Genomic DNA, 16,976 nt, shown 5'->3' on the forward strand with positions numbered 1-16,976 from the left:
AATAAAGCAGGAACCACAACCACTTCTTAACCATTTGAACTGTCAACCAATTAATTATGATACTGAAACAAAGGCCCTTTTAAAAAGTTGCTCTTAAAAAGGAAGAGGAGAAAGAGAGGAAAAAAATAGGGGGAAAAGGTCTTGTGAGCAAGCCAAACTGCATTTCAGGGAGAGAGGTGAAAGAAAATGTATTATGTTTGCTCACATTAACAGAGGCATTTCTCCTCCATGCCATTCAGACGGAAAACAAAATAGGGCAGCTCTTCTTGCCACCGACTGGTAACCCTTAGCTGGAAGCGGCTCCACTTGTCAGGTTCCTGTCAGCGTGTAAAGCGCACCAACGCTTCCCTTCTCCCACCCTTTTGTTCCTACTTAATATGTGCACTTTGCTCAGCAGTCTTTGCTGTTAAACAATTCATTTTTTCCTTGCCTCCTCTGCTTTACGAGGAGGCAAAAATAGCAGGACTTAGTCACAAAATATAAAGCTCATTTCCTGTACCTTAGTGCCTCATTCTTTCACCTCCTTGTCCATAGGATTTGGCTACCAAATAGGTCTTAATCTGTAAACAAATGATTTGCTCTACAATTAAACCATTCAGTTCCCTTTTTTTTTTTTTTTTTTTCTTTCTTTCTTTGGCTGCTTGGCCGCCGTCCAATGTGGGGGCTCATAGGTTCTTCTATTATTTAGTGCTGGTTAAAAGGCAATAAGCTCATTTAGAGTTTATAAAACTATAAGCTATCAACAAAAGCATTTAATGCTTCTCTGAAGCACTGTGGCTTTTGCTGGAAAAATTATTAATGTGTGGTTGCGTGCATGTGTGTGTATGCATATGTGTGGATATGTGGGGGTGTTCTTTTATGTGCTGGCCTGGTTAAAAACTCTGGATGTCTTTAAGTCAGTTATTGTAAGCCACAAATGCATGCACTTCCATTTTAATTCTGTGTACTTTTTTCTCAACAACTGACAATCACAGGAACTTCAATTCATTGTGGCTACAGAGCTGAACCTCAAAGACTTTGATGTTGTATGAGAAAAAAAAAATGTCATGCTGCTGCAGCATTTCACAATGTTTGCAATTATTGTTTCCATATAAAAGGATGTTGTGAATCACAGGAGTCTACTAAAGTCAGTGAAACCTTAAGAGGAATAAATGACATGTTAGTTTTCTCATTTCTGCAGTCAGAGTCATGACCCAAGAGAAAACAAAATAACATCAAGTTAATTTCCTTTATCTCTAATTTTTACGTTTTTTTCCTGGTGGAAAATAGGTTCTCAGGGTCTATGAACCAAAACAGAGCATGTATGTGTTCCCCTTCACTCAGATGTTTACACATACAATCTGGGGCTTGCTACCACCTCATGTGGAACAGTAAAGACAATGAAACAGTTTTCAAAATGTGCGTATAAATAAGTGAATTATTGTAAATGGAAAGCTAAATTTACAGGTGTAAATCTCATTTAGAAATGACAGGTACTTAGCAATATCAACTTAAGCAATATCCTTTCAATGAAATTCTGCAAGCCTATTTAAAGTCTATTATGGCTGCTGACATCAATCTGCCAAACTGCAAAGTGCTAAGCTCCACTAAAGATTTGGACCTATAAATTTAGCTACTGGTATATTTGAATTAAATACACTGTGTTTTTCCATATAGACAACTACAGACATAAGGCATTGAGATGGACAATGCAATAAAGCAGAATTGTCACAGAGCCTCTGATGCCAGCTTTGCCTCAACAAGGTCTGAAGTTCAGACTCCCACTTGGGTTTAAATTCCAGTCATCTCCACGGTGTTTTAGTCTAGATTTTCACACTTCCCACTCAAAATTTCACTTCTTCCCCCATGAATACAACAGTAAGGGCCATATTCCTACTGCAACTGCACACAGGAATTTGAACACTACAGGAGAATCCTGAAAGATCAATTTATATAAAATATTTTAAAGCTACACCCAAGTACTCATGTATATGCATGCACACACAAATACATACAAAGGGACACACAGAGATTTTAATCAGATGTACCTATTAAGACTCACCAAAGACCAAATGAGTCTGTCTCCCTCCCCCCAGCCAAACGACAACTTCTGAAGTTGCAGGTAAATAGGTGGCAGGCATAGGCGGCAAATACTATGGTCGTCCTGAAAAACTAGTTAAAGGTGGAGAAAGAAAAAAAAAAAAAAAGTTGCGCTACCCCTGCAAAAAAGAAATGCCTCATAACCTGAATTGGCACAGCAATCATGATCAAATTTTAACCTTAATTATTATAAGTATTTTCGTATTTATCCATACGCAATGTATCTTCAATAATTACCGACCAGCTGAAAAGGTTTTGAAAAAATTAAGCAGTAAGGGGCATTTTAAACCTATAATAAATAATTCAGTTTGAGGAAAAAATGTAAATCTTGGAAGTAGTTTGAAAATAGTTGGCAACTTTTCCTCCCGGAGTAAATCTGAAGGCTCAAAAATAAATATTCAAAAGCATTAATTTGTTTCTAGATGTGTGCGTGCAAGTAAAACAGCAGCTATAATGTGGAAATTTGAGTCACATTTTGCAACTAATTGGAAGCAGATTAGAATTCTGCCTCAGGGGAACATTGTCAAACTAGAAGCTGGAGCAAATGAAGAAAGAGGTGAAAGGATCGTGAAGAGCTGACAGATTTACAGTGCTCAAGGCAATAAACGGGTACTAGATGAAAATGAATGTGCTTCACTGTACTGCATGCAGTTTTCAGCCATATCTCAGCAATAACAGCATATAGCCATGAAACTATTATTTTCAGAGAGATGGTGAAGGGAAGAGTAAGAATGAACAAAACACTATTCACTCGCTGTGCCAAAAAAAAAAAAAAAAAATCATACAGTGGCTCAGGTTATTACAAGAATAATCAAATTGGTCATACTGGGCCGTGTTTGGAACCTGGACTCATCTCAAGCAGGGCTTACACAGACATAATGCAGTGAACTACTTGAGCTTACAGCCCTTTCTCACTATGAGCAAGAGTCAAAGCATTAAGCTCTTAAGAGGGGAAAAAAAAAAAGTCACACAGACTTTATATTTTTAAAGCTAAGAATAATACAGAACCCTGTAGATAGATAAATCGGAGGCAGGAGGGAAAAATCCTTTTTAGAGGGCGATTAGGAAAGGTTGGAGGGGAATATAAAAATGAAAATAAAGTGTAGAGGCTAATGTACCAATCCTGTAATGGAAACAGCTGCTAGCTTTCTCCTTCAGTGTTCAGCATCTGGTGCAGCATCACAGGAAAGATTGTTAAAAGATCTGGACATGAAATGTAAATACAGAGTATTAGCCAAAACTCAGCTGCTGTATTTATAAAACAGTAGCAGCTCTTTTTTCTCATATATGTGTATGTATATACACACACATATATGCATATACACCTCCCCCATATATATATCTATTGATATACATACACACATACAATCTGTCCTTAAACAGCAACTAGTAACACCATTTCATGACACTTCACTTTACTACTGGCTGAAGTGTGTAAGAACATGAATTTAGTTTTTTATTAACAATGGGTGTGGAACAACCACCTTCATCGTTTTCAGATTGCAGTAGTATTTTTCCTTCGAATTCCAGAACTCCAGTGCAATTCAACATATACTGCCTAATGTTAAACCCAGGGCAAAAATTAACCAGTAAAACTTTATGTCAAATATGTTCAATATATCCAGAATTACTCCTGGAATGTTAGATTCTTATCGTAGGTGCAAGCTAACTAAGCAATTCCCTGGACGTTTAGTAAATCAGATTTAAAACTCCTAGCAGCAAAAAAAAGTTCAACTGAGCAGTAAGGTCCATTTTAAAATGCATTTGCTTCTAACTATTACTTTCGTTGCAGAGATACAGATCTAGTTTCATTTCCATCCTTCAAAAAAGGAAGAATTGGAAAGAACATGAAACCCTGAAACATGCAACTACTGCCATTAACCCACTGCTATGAGCCTGTAATAAAGCACAGATTTGATAGTACTATCCATGTAGTGTGGCAAACCACACACAAATAAACAGTTCTCCATGAAGAATGAAAACCCAAAGACCAAACCCTTCCAACGCAAACATTATTGTTGCTTTTAACATAAGCCAGCCACAAATATCAGCCAAGGAGGTGACAGGAAATCCAAAAATAACTTGGTCTGGCCCTACGCACTATGAGAAAGGAGATTACAAGTTACTTTTCATTCTTCTTACTGTTTGAGGGAAGCAGTGAAAACTGTAAAAGCTATGCTTACGTAGCAGACACCTGTGGTACCACTCCCGTGACAGACATATTGCTACCATAGTTCAGCATAGCATCACTGAAAATCATCAATAAAGGTGGAATTTCAGTAGTGTGAATTTATGTTTAGGGGGGTGGACTTAACAAAACCCCTGAATTAATTCAATGGTTAATGCAAATGACTAAATGTGTGCAAAATCAAGCCTGTTTAGTACACACAGTTAAAGAGGCTAGATGTACATCAACATTTCCTGGGAAACTGAGCCTAAACTCGGTGCCTTCTTTTATCACAATGAAGAAAGTGAGCTCTAAGAGTTTACAGAAGTGTGACCAACTGGAGTTTAGTCTTCTGTTCCTAACTGAAGCATGAAAAAAAGAGCCAGTTTCTGAGGGCAAACTACAAACATATACTTTTTATATTCCACAGCCACATGATAAAAAACAGAATCAAGCTGACTGCCAACCAAAGACCAAGCTATTATTTCAAACTGTTATGGGAAAGCAATAAAATTGCTACCAGGTCTCCTCATGTTACTCTTCAATAAAAAGAAGCCATCAGGGAAATAAGAGCAAAAGAAAACACATCAAAACCTCTAAAGTTCCTTTCAGTAAAAATACACTTCTGTGGCATAATGCCATCTGCTTCTTGGTTAACATGACAAGACAATTCAACAACTAAAATACTAGTGTTCTGAAAACACCAAGTAATCATAATCAATAGATTTTAGTTTGCTCTTTTGACTGCAAAAACTGCATTCACATGCCACTATTGGCATATGCTTCCAGCTTCCCCGTGAGGACATTTTTCTTACGTTATTACTTGGTAGAGATTCTTGGGAGACAGAAACACCTCAGCCAAGCTGGGTTTGTGCCCAGGAATGAGATTTAGACTAGGAGGACTCAAAAAATGACAGGAGATGGGAGAATATAAGGGAACAAAATGTTCAGTATTTATTTTCTCTGAAGATCAGTAAGTCAAAATGGTTGAGGAAGATTTATCATAAAGGACATATAATTCAACATAGCACACCTTCACTTCAAAATTACTGAAACAAAGAGCTTCACATTTAATTTCCAATGGCTTTTATCCAAAGAGCCTCAGTGGATGTTACAGGTTGGTGCTAGGAATGTTTATGCCCTTGTTTTGAGATTTAGCAGTATTTGCTAACTTACAAGAAAAGCTGATGTATTACAAACATCTGTCACTAAGAGGCAACTTTTTTATTTTCAGTGTTGGCTTAAGATTTCATTAAATTACATCAACACCATAGCTACCCTAAAGCTGGAAAACCTGTATGAACAGTCAACTCCGTTTCATTGCATGCAACCTACATGTTCAACTGAGTTGTTTAATCAAGTAGTCTTAATATATAAGCATATATATTACATATGTGTACATGTACATGCAAACAGGGGCACTACAGGAAACTACCTATTCCTACCCCCCTGAATTTTCTAAACTTTTTCAAAAATGGAGAAAAAAAATTACAAAGAACTTGCTTGTCAGTCAAGTCACTCTGAACAGTTTGACAACCTTTCATTTAAATGTAAAGGCTTTATTCCAATTGCCAAGATCATTTAGTCAGAATTAAAAAAGAAAATGCAATAGAGAGCACTAACTGAATCCCTGGCTACAGCACAACCAAAAGGCATAGTCTGATCATCGTATTTGCCCAAATGGCTACTCATAGCCTGCAGTAAATTGCGGTTTTAATTCAAGAATGTAATAATAATAATAAAAAACCTTGTTATTTAAAATACCATTTTAAGAGAACCCCTCAAGTTGTCCTATGAATAACTCGTAATTATCTTCGTTAAAATTATCTCATTTCAAACATATTTTTAAGCAAATTAAAAAATGATAGCATGTATTATTATTATTCACTTTGATGAAATGCTGCACTATAAAAGAGCTCCACTCTGCAGAAACACTCTCGTGTAAAAAGGGAAAAGGCAAAAAAATTCATCAGATTTAAAAGGAAAAAAAGAAATATAAACAAACCTTGCTGCATTTTAAAAAGCTATTTACCTTTTGCAATTATGTCATCATCATAATTTTATGGGACACCATAAATTTAAATTTTAATGGAACACCGTTTTGCTTTCACTCAACAGGGAATGTTATGTACAGACCAAAAATTTGCAAAAGGTCAATATATTTTCTGTGATTATTATTAAGAAATAAAAATAACTTCTTGACACATTAACACACTAAAACAAACACTAGTTTTTAGCAAAAACTATGGCTAGTCCTTCAGCTTAAGTCTGCATCCACAGATCCACAGGTGCAACCCTATGGCAGGACTCATGGGAGGATATATTTCTGTTCTAAGAAATAAACCACAATTAAGAAATCAGATAATCTCTCCAGCCTTTCAGGAAATGCTGTGACATATCACCATGTACACTGAACATTATATAAGCACAATATAAAGCTGTTACAGTGCTAAGCATATTTCATAAAGAATAACCTGGTTGTTGGATCATCTGTACAAAGTATCTTAGCTCAGAGCAAGACAGACTCTAAAACTTGGTTTTATATTCAGGCAATCCCATGGAACAAATCTGGGACATGTAGCAGACATACTATTCAAAAAGCAGCTACTGTATCTGAGAAATACAGAACAAGTGGCAACAACACAAAGCTGCCTAAGTAGCTGCGGAAGCAATCTAAGCTTTTTCAAGGGTAAGTGATGGAAATCCAAAATACCTCTCTCTATCAAAAACAGAATGTGGTGTTTCTGATAGCAGAAACGTTAGTATTTCTGACACTATGTTCCTGATGATGCTTGTAAAAGGTGCTCATATACCAATAACACTGTGTAAAATGTGGAGAAACACAGATTTTTTGCTCTTTAGCCTATTTTCACAAATGCAAATCGCATGGATAACACAAAGCAAATAAAGGGAAACCTGCATTAAACATGCAAAGGATGTCTCCAATTAACAGAAAGCAGGCCACAGAATCTCTCCCACAAGTGTCTGTACTGCGGAGCCTACAGAAGACACCTTTTAAAAGCTAGATCATTCATTTCATATGGAAAAAAAAAAAAAACAAAAACACAAAACAAAAAACCCACACCCAAAAATAACAAAACAACCAACCAACCAAACAAAAAACCCCAGCACGAGTTTTAGCACGCAAGGAAAACTGCGCATTTCAGATTTACGTTGTTGTCGATAAAATAGCTTTCCAATTATCAAGGCCGTGGTAGGAGAAGCTGGAATGCATTATGTGTTAATGATCACAACCAGGGGTCCAAGCTTTACTCTTTTGTCAGAGCTACAGCAGATCCTCCCCGCAGCTTCACCATTAACATGTCTGTTTCCTGTCAGACCACTCAGAGATAATGTCATTTATCTCAAGGCGGCACAAGACCAGTCATTAGCTTCAGTAAAAGACCTCAAACAAAGGCCGGATGGCATTTTATCCAGAGCTCGTAGGCTGCAGCCAAGAATCTCATTGCCTAGCAGTTCAGAACTTAAGTTATCTTTAAAAGCGCAATTTTTCTCCCATCAACAATTCTAGAACACTTCTCTGAAGAGTAGAAAAGTCTCTGTATGGAAAATTTTAGTCAATGGTTTTATCATATGCAATTAGGTAGCTGATAAGAGCTTGTTAACGTTATCCTTTGAGAGGCTTTCCCCCCACCCCCCACCCCCCCCTTGCCTCCTTCTACCTCGTAGGGAAAAATTGACAGAACAATTCAGGTTCTACCTAAATAGTGAGACCTTTGAAGAACTGACCCTTATTGTATTTGCCTGCAGGAGGTGATTCACTATTATAAATTCTTCAATGACTGAGCTTCTGGAAATCTCTTTAAATGAAAGTGGAACTGGTTAACTGTATGTACGAACATATGTTTTCACAGTCTCTCCTGTATTATTACATTTCAGAAAGTTTCTATAAAGTGCCAGGTGAACTTTTAAAAATAATGATAATAATAATAAAGGGTTGGTGGGTTTTTTGTTGTTTTTTTTTGTTTTGGTTTGGTTTTTTTTTTTAAAAAAAAAGGAACAAATCTCAGCTATTCAATTCCTGGTTTTATGCTGAAAACTAGGAACAGATGGTTACTTTCCATGTTACTTGAATCTGGTTATTGAACACCTCTATGGTTACAGGAGATTTTGCTCAGCACTTTTAACATACATTTCATTTATTGCACTATAAAATGCTACTTTGGAAAAACAGGTCTTTATATAGCTATAATTAAAACAGTCTTGCAGGAAAGCCCTTTAACAGGGAGAACATGGTTAACCTCATGACATCTGGACAATCAATCCTTTCCTTTTTACTGGGTATTTATGAAGTTATTAAAATTGTAAAATTACCAATGCCCAAAGTGAAATATTTTTCCAGTAGTTCCGAGTGAGGTTATCAGCTTCCCTACTTTTTTTATAAATGTTCTAGACCAGCCTCCATTGTGCTACACTAACACTTGCTTTGCACAGGAATTCAATAGCAGATCTGGTCATACATATTGGCAGAGGTCAGCAGGTTCACATGGAAAGCTTTCCTCGGCCAAAGGGCAACACCTCTTCACCCAGCTCAAAAAGCACCGTCACACTACTAGACAGCACTACAGAGCTTTAAGAACCTTGAGCTGTGCTTATTGTTAGACACCCATAGTTATCAATGTTTTTAACAGCTAAATCCCTTATGTAGCTTTCAAAACAGTTCGGTGTCTAGCAACAATAGACTTTGTTCTTTAATTACAGCAAGTGACCTCCCTGCCCTTTTATTTCACAGTGAATAAACTACACCCAATGCCGGCAAGGAAAGTACATGAAAAGCATATCTCCATAACATCATTAGCATGTACATCTATGTTTAGCATTTACATCTATAGGTAACATGCACAGTTTCGTGATTAAGTGTAAAACACCCTCAATTCCGCTATTAAAAAAGTGAAGATAAAATAAACAATACCAGCCAACATGTTAATTTGCTGAACACAACTTTTAGATGTGAAATGCAGTCTTAAAGAGAAGCAATAAGCTAATACAAGAGAAAATTTAAATCCTGAAGCATCACTAGACTGATTCATTTAAAACCTGCAGCCACAGACACCCCGATTGTAGCTTTGTATGTTTTGTATTACTTTCATGTAAACATACTGATTTTCACATGCCAAATACAGTTTTTCTTGTCTGAGTAAATTGTGACTGTTTGAATCCCAAAATCTCCCTGCAACACACACAAAGCAAATTCTTGCAGGTATTCTGAACACTTTTCAATGTATCAGCTCTTAAAAATACCAAAAAACTTAGCTAAAACAGATGAAGAGTTCATGCTGACAGTAACTGTGCTAAAAACGGTATGGATGAGAAATGGAAAATGGAGACAGGTTTTAACATCTAAAATCTTAGGAGTGGTTAGCCTACCTGTCAAAGCTACTTATTCAGACATGTCACTGGTGGCTTAACCACAAAATGGGCTGCACAAATATAGCTCAAACATCTTAGAATTACAGCATACTTTGACTTTATCCACATATTAGGGGAGTGGCGACTTTTACAACATACTTGCGGTTTCTGCATAAAAGAGCTAGCAGAACACAGTCATTGATTTAATTAGGCTTCATAAGATCCAATTTATCACATTTTACATGACTTTCTGCTGCAGAGAAACAGAGTAAATAGACCAAAAATAGACATTAAAGCATGCTGTGAAAGCTAAACAGTGACTACAACTCCTGGGAACATGCTTCAAGTTTTTCACAAATAGTAAACAAATGCACTATCATATTCCACACCACATACAAAAACCTGTAATTTTTGAGTCAGCAGGCATGAACTCTTAGATTTGTATTTAAGAGGAAACATCCAAGTTTATGAGACATGTCTTTCAGAACATTAAGATAGCTAGAAATTTGTTTTAACATGAAGGCTTGAAAATTATGTTTTTCTCTACAAACACAAGGTGCTTTGTGCAAGTACAGCATGTTCGAGTGTAAACAGTTAAAACAACACTTACGGAATCTAAGACCCTTAAAAAGTATATTTCTAATGATTAATAAACATTTGGGAGAAAAGTCAGAACAACAAACGTAAAACATTCAAGTTTGACATAGTACTACAGGCTGGGCTTAGGGTTGCAACCATCGGCAGCAACGAGCTTTACTATTATTGTATGTCTAGAGGGGAACATTCTTTTCGAAGAGAAACACTAAGGGATGTTATTTAAGACAGCAAGCAAGCACACCATTGTGCCAGACAATGGCCAACACTGCACGACTCTAATGTGCGAAGCCTGTGTTAAAGTCGGTGTGTGCCAACAGCAGTGGCTGTTGCTGGAAATGCACGCTCCAAACCTCCTGGAGCAACAGCTACAACACAAAGTGTACCACTACCTACCACTACCTCTGAACCTCTCCATACATGTTTGCTCTGAATTTGCATGCCATCCAAATTACGTTGCACGTAAAATTACTCGCATGTATATGGATTCTTCATACAATTTCCTGTGTGACTATAGAGTGAAAAGAACACAAAACCGGGAGAAACCACACCACCCTCTAATCTCTGTTGCCATGACAGCAGCCTTTGAGATACTGAAATGTTCAGATTGCCAGCTAAACAAAATTGTTGAATGTGAACATTTGGCTGAGAGATTAAAAGGCTAAGGGGGTTGCAAAAGGGCAGTACCTCCCACATTCCAGGCAGCCACTGAATCCAATCAAATGGCTCTGACTCTTTAACCACAGCCATTGTGAAGACCGGATTAGGGCAATTTATCTAGATAGTTAAAACAGATTAGAGAACTGCAATTTGAAGACTATTGGCAACAGAAGTAAATGCCTACTGTACTAAGTTAATAAAGAGACCATGAGATTTTAGGACACCTTCCCACCGCGAACAGAACTTTCATAAAGCACAAACATATACACATGAATTACAGAAATCCGGTTTTCTCATCTGCATTTAGAAAAGGTCACAAGGCTCATTCAAATTCAGCCACAGATATGCTATTTTAAAAGTAGTAATATGCATACAATATGAAATTTAATTTGTTCCTTGCCTTGAACAGAAACTCCTGAAATTACCTTCCCGTTTTAGGAAGTATCTGAACGAACAGCCAAATCTAATCCCCCAGTCAATTTAAATACTACACAAACTTCAACATGACCGAAATACAAAACAGTAACGGGTCATAAAAAGACATAACTTTTTTGTGAGACTTTCAGCCCTCACAGACAGTTGCAGACCACAGAATTAACACTGACCCGAAAGTTTTCCCATCACCGAACATTCATTCTGGGAAGTTGTAAAAGCAGGTAATTTAAGAACCAACAGCTGACAATAAAGTCACAATCTAACACCCTGAGATTGTTTGTTTGGGGGGTGTTGGTTTGGTTTATTTTTTTCAGGTAGACCAGGTTGTCTTTGTTTAACAACCTGTAGAATTCACTGGACTTGTGAACCTGGGCCAATGCTCGCCCGGAGGTCCCCCAGAAGACACCTTCTGCCCTATGGACAGAACAATTCCCGCCAACATCAGAACTTCCCTTGAACCAGTGTCTAACAAAAGCCATGCTCTCCCTCGACCGTCCCCGAAGAATAGAGTCATGGCCATCTATTCTTACAGAAAGCATCCTTCATAATGTAAGAGAAAGGAAGAAAAACACACACACACATCTGATTTCTTTCATACATTTCCACCACTCAGCAAAAGAGTAGTTCACATCCAAGAGCTAGTGAGGCTCTGATAGGAAAACTCTCCCAGACAGGAGACAAACTGCTCCCCTCTGTTCCGAAAGCTGTTTTGCACACATGCATCTCAGCACAAGGTGCCTTCCCCTCTTCCCAGCCTCCTCCTTCTAGGAAGACAAGAGGCACCGCCTGTCTGCTGGCTCCTTCCTCCCCGTCCTCCACACCAGCTTCTGGGGCCTCTGGGCTGCTGTACCACCGGAGCCCCAATACAATAAGCATCCTGCGTCCCACAAAGCCCAACAGCAGAGCCTGGGTGTCTGCCGATGTCTCCTATTTCCCCACCAGGCACAATCTCAACTCCAGACAGCGGGTCAGCGGAGAAGGGAGAGGGGTCCCTTTAGACTTTGGGAGAGGAATGGCAACAAATGCCCGCCGGTGTAGTGGGAAAGTGTCAGCACATACAAGACCTGCTGCTCCCAAAGCCTCAGATACACATCCCCCTGAGCAAACACACAGACCTCCAGCCTGTAAACACATGCCATCCCACTGGTACCAACATTGCTGGTCTCTGCTAAAACTGGGGACAGCTCAATCAGGATCATCTTGGGGTTTCTCCTTCTGGGTGAGTGCGATCAAAAAGGACAGACAAAACATTCTTCAGGTCTGAGGACAGGGAGGGGAAATCATAAGAAGAGCAGCACACTCAAACCACAGTGTCTTCTAACTAGGGAAGAGGTCTCAGGGTCTCTGCTTTTTTTTTTAGGAAGAAGAGAGACATGTCACAAATACACAGCAGAGAGAAGGGCACAGGAGCCAAACACACAGTTGTGAGACATTTATTAAAGACACAGGGAAACACAGAAGAGAAGAGGTGGAGAGGAGCTTTGTCCTACCTTTTCTGTTTTCAATTTCTTGATTCGCCTGGGGCTTTCCTCCTCCTCCTCTTCCTTCTTTACCAAAATAGAGTTCCCCATTAACCCTGAATCCGGGGTACTTTTGCTCACCTCCCCCACGGCAGAGGAGGTGCAGTGGAAGGGGCTGCTGCTTCCACCGCCTCCTCCCTTGGCCCCGAAGCCATAGAGGTGCCCAGGGGAAGCTTGGCTGCTGCCACCCCCACTGCCGTTGGGGTGGCCCTGCTGCAGGTCATGCTGCTTGTCCTTCCTGGATTTTCCCACATCCTTATCCCGCTTGGAGCCTCTGCTGCCTGGAGCTTTACCTGGTTTCTCCTCTTTGTTTTTCCCACAAGAGGCAATGGTGGTGGTGTTGCTGGTGTTGTTATTATTGCCGTTTGGGTTACTGCTCATGCTTTGACCCAGTGCTGAATTCATGCCAGTTGCCTCTCCAGGGCGCCCTTGGACTTCCTGCCTCTTGCCAGCACTGCTGATCTCAGGAATCCCATACAAGGCAGCAGAAGGCAGAGATTTATTAGCATCCTTAGAAGTTTTACTCCTTTTCACTTTTGATTTGCTAGTCTCTTTGTGAGAGGAATTCCCCTGGGGAGCAGAGGGCTGAACAGAAGCAAATTTTAGGCCATCAGCTAAGGCTGAGGTAGCATTAGCCCCACTGGAAGCCAGACCCCCACAATCCTTGGAGCTGGTGTTGCTGCTGCTGGTGGTATTAGTAGAATTATTCATCTCAAATTTCTGTCTGTCCTTCTCCAAATCGGCGTCCAAATCAATTATTAAATTCCCAACACCGATTTCCCAATCATCGCCACTGTCATAAGTGTCAACCGCGTTTGGATCCACACCTTTTCCTGCAGTGGAAGTGTTCAATGACATCCTGAAGATGAGATCTCTAGAGTAAAAATTCGATGAAGTTTCCTTTGGAGATGTGGGGACATTCGTTTATCTCCGTTGGACTTGTCTTAAGTTCAACTCTTCTTGTCTTCCTTCCCCAAGTGTGTCTAGGTTCACAACCTGCTGTCCACGTCCAACTTGTCCTGTGAGGAGGGGAAAAGTTGAATATTTCTTGTCTGGGTGTTACTAGAATATAATACAACTAATAAGAAGGGGACATCATAGGGGCAGTGAAATAATCGTTGCCACGTTTTTTTCTTGTTTGTTAAACCAGAGGCAATGGCCGTGAGCTTTTATTAATGAGCATCTTTAATCTAGTTGTATACCAACATCCACATCTCTCTTAAAAAGTCATGTCCACAAAAAAAGAAAAAAAGGAAAAAAAATTAACTACACGATTTAAATCCACAAAGCTCAGGAAATACAGTCTTAGAAGTGGTGCGTAGCTGTTGGAGCACATGTTGTAATCTAACCCCTTGGACCACCACCTAGGCATGAAAGGGAGAAAAGGAAGGACACAGATTCACTCTTCACTGCATTCCATGGATTTTGTGGCTTTAAAGCAGACCCTTGAAGTTTTGTGACTCTCCTATATTATCTTTTACCCCCCTTCCACTTAATCTCTTGGGGGGGGGGGGGGGGGGGAGAAAGAGAGGAAGCACTAGGGGAAGCGGGGAAACCTCATTTTCCTTGCCACAATACAGCTTCTGTTAAAAAACAACAACCTACAAACACAGATGTTTACTGGAAAATATTAAACTCCATAGATTTAAAAAAAAAAAAAAAAGGCAAGAAAAAAAGAAATTAAAAGGTCTTTTTTTCTTTAAAAAAATATTCTCAAGATAACAGTTCTAAAAGCAGCTCTAATGTACTCCTAGGTCACACAACTGTTAGGTCTGTTAAATATAGTATTACTGACTGTACAGGAAACTGATTAAGACATACACTTTAAGTGATCTGCACCAAGGTGGCCTCAGTGACCGCAAATGAGTGTGTGTTTGACAAAGCTTAGTTAAAACGATTTTTAAAGGGATCTCTCCCTTTTACAGTCGACTGTCGAAATATTTATACATATATATGCATAATGCTTACCTTTAATCCTTTATCATTTTTTAATTAAACCAGCAAATCAAAATGCTGTTCCCACTCGTCTCAGCAACAACTCTGTGCCTCATTTTACTTAAAGAGCAAGTGATCAAGAAGTAGAAAGCAAGTATCATCTCAGCCAGTATAAATCGGTCAATAACATATCTCCCCCTACTTTGGCACACGTATCAGAAGTCCTTTTTTTGTTTGTTTAGGTTTTTTTCCTCCTTGATTAAAGAAAAAAAAATGCTGAGCCTCACAACTTTACCAGCTGGTAGGTAATATTTCACATTCAGAACTGAAGCATCAAGAACCAGATTTTTGTTTGTTTGCTTTTCCTGAATAAGCACCGAGAGGTAATAATCATCACAGTAATTTAAAAAAAAAAAAAAAATGTATCCCCAACTTCACACTCCGTCTTCAGCCCCGGACCTGGGAGCCATCCTGATCAGTAAGTAATGATCCCATGAAACAAACCTACAGGCGCCCGGGTGTTACAAGACAGAATGTGCTAACATCGGGATAAATTAGTGAAAGGGAGGAAGGAAAAAAAGAAGAAGAAAGGACTGAAAATCTGGGCTGGATTCCGCCTGTTAGTTGGGAAGTGGCATTTTTTTCGCCCGTCCTGACAGATCTGATTTCTTGAAGTAACTTGAGGGGAAACGGGGGTGGAGGGGGGGATGGGAGGAGGCGGGGGGGGGGGGGCGAGGAAGAGGAGGAGCGGGGGGGGGGGGAAATCACTGATCTGATAAACGGGTTATCAAAACATTTTGTGGGAGTGGAGGAAGGACAGAGTGCTCTCAAACGAAGTAAATTTTCCCAGGGATAAAATTGCGGGGAGGGAGGTGTCTCTGTTCCGCCCCCCTCCCCCCGCCTGAAATCAGCGCTTTTAAAAATAGTAATAAAAAAAACATAGGCACATATCAGAGTTTCAAACTGCTGTCTCGGAAAAAAAAAAATAAATAAAAAACGGGGAGCTTGGGCTAATCAGTCACGCGGTAAGTAATTCAGTAATTAGAGTCCGAGGAGATAAAGCAGACGACCTTTTTTTCGGGACAGATCGCTCCCACCTTATTGTCTCAGCAAACCTCGCAGCCTGCTTCTCTACCCCCTTCCCCTCGCCCGCACGTCCCGTGCCTCCCTCCCCCCCCGAGTCAGACAGTCTCGGAGCTTTAGCTTAGTATTTTTAATTAGCCGGCGATGGGAAGCTAAAAGCCGTAATGAATTGCCGGTGGCGGGCGGGCGGGTGGGGGAGGGGGAGGGGCGCTCGCGCCAGCAACCGCCAACCCCCGAGGCGCGGCGGTTCCGTTACAGTTCAGGCCGCCCGCGTCACGTGAGGCTGCCGGGCTCCATTGGTTGTCGTGAGAACAAAAATGGGTGACAAGCGTATCCAGCGAGTACGGGTCGGGTCTTTAACACAGAACCGCCACACTACGACAGACAGACAGAGACAGACAGACAGAGACAGGCAGGCAGGCACGCACGGCCCGTCAGCTCTGCCTCTCGCCGCCGCGGGCGAGGGGATCCTTGGAGCCCGGGGGTGCCGCAGCCAAGCGGGTGCTCCCGAGAAACACCTTACAAGCCCCCCCGCCACCTCCCGGCGGCCCGACGGGGGGTGCCGTTACCTCGGGGCTTTTCTCTCCTCTCGCCTCGGGACGGCGAGCGGCGGCCGGCTGGTCGACCGAGGCGGGGGTAAACGGCCAAGGCACCGGCGACCAACGGGCGATCCCGCACACCCCCCCCCAGCGCCCGCTCCAGCCTCGCGCTTCTGGCGTCTCCGTGTGACTGGAGAAATGCCTCCCGTGCCGCCGGGATCTGTCGGTACCCCATCACTCCTCCTAACGAGCGCCTTGCTCTCGGTGCCAAGGGGGGAGGGGGAGGTATGCAGGCTTGTCTGTAATTGTGTCACTTTTATTTTTCCCCCTTGGTTAGTTACAACCCCAAAAAGGCACTAGGCTTTACGCCCCCCAAGTGCACCGTCAAGTATGATTTGTGTGACTACAGTGCTTTCACCCTCTTATTTCCCTCAAGTAACTCATCCTGTTTGTGGGATTCTTCTTTTTTTTTTTTCTCTTTTTTAAAATCCCCCAAAAAACCTAGTTATCTCAACTCCCAGAACTCTTTTTTAACAGTCCCCTTTGCAGAGAAAAAAAAAATCCCCTCTAAGTGCTATAGACACACCACGCAAC

At 40.6% G+C, this 16,976-nt stretch overlaps 1 protein-coding gene across 2 annotated transcripts in view; it reads right to left on the reverse strand.

Moving 5' to 3' along the window:
* Positions 1 to 15,003, reverse strand: part of ZNF608 (zinc finger protein 608) — an 89,615-nt gene extending 74,612 nt beyond the window's left edge. For both annotated transcript variants that reach the window (XM_074931607.1, XM_074931608.1), the window contains exons 1-2: positions 14,794 to 15,003; positions 12,796 to 13,844 (exon numbers count right to left, since the gene is read on the reverse strand). In XM_074931607.1, the coding sequence (XP_074787708.1) occupies positions 12,796 to 13,683 (888 nt within the window). In that variant the 5' untranslated portion in view covers positions 13,684 to 13,844; positions 14,794 to 15,003. The remainder of the gene's footprint in view (positions 1 to 12,795; positions 13,845 to 14,793) is intronic.
* Positions 15,004 to 16,976: the final 1,973 nt, after the last annotated feature.

This window comes from Athene noctua, chromosome Z (genome assembly GCF_965140245.1).
Source record: "Athene noctua chromosome Z, bAthNoc1.hap1.1, whole genome shotgun sequence".
Taxonomy (NCBI): Eukaryota; Metazoa; Chordata; class Aves; order Strigiformes; family Strigidae; genus Athene; species Athene noctua.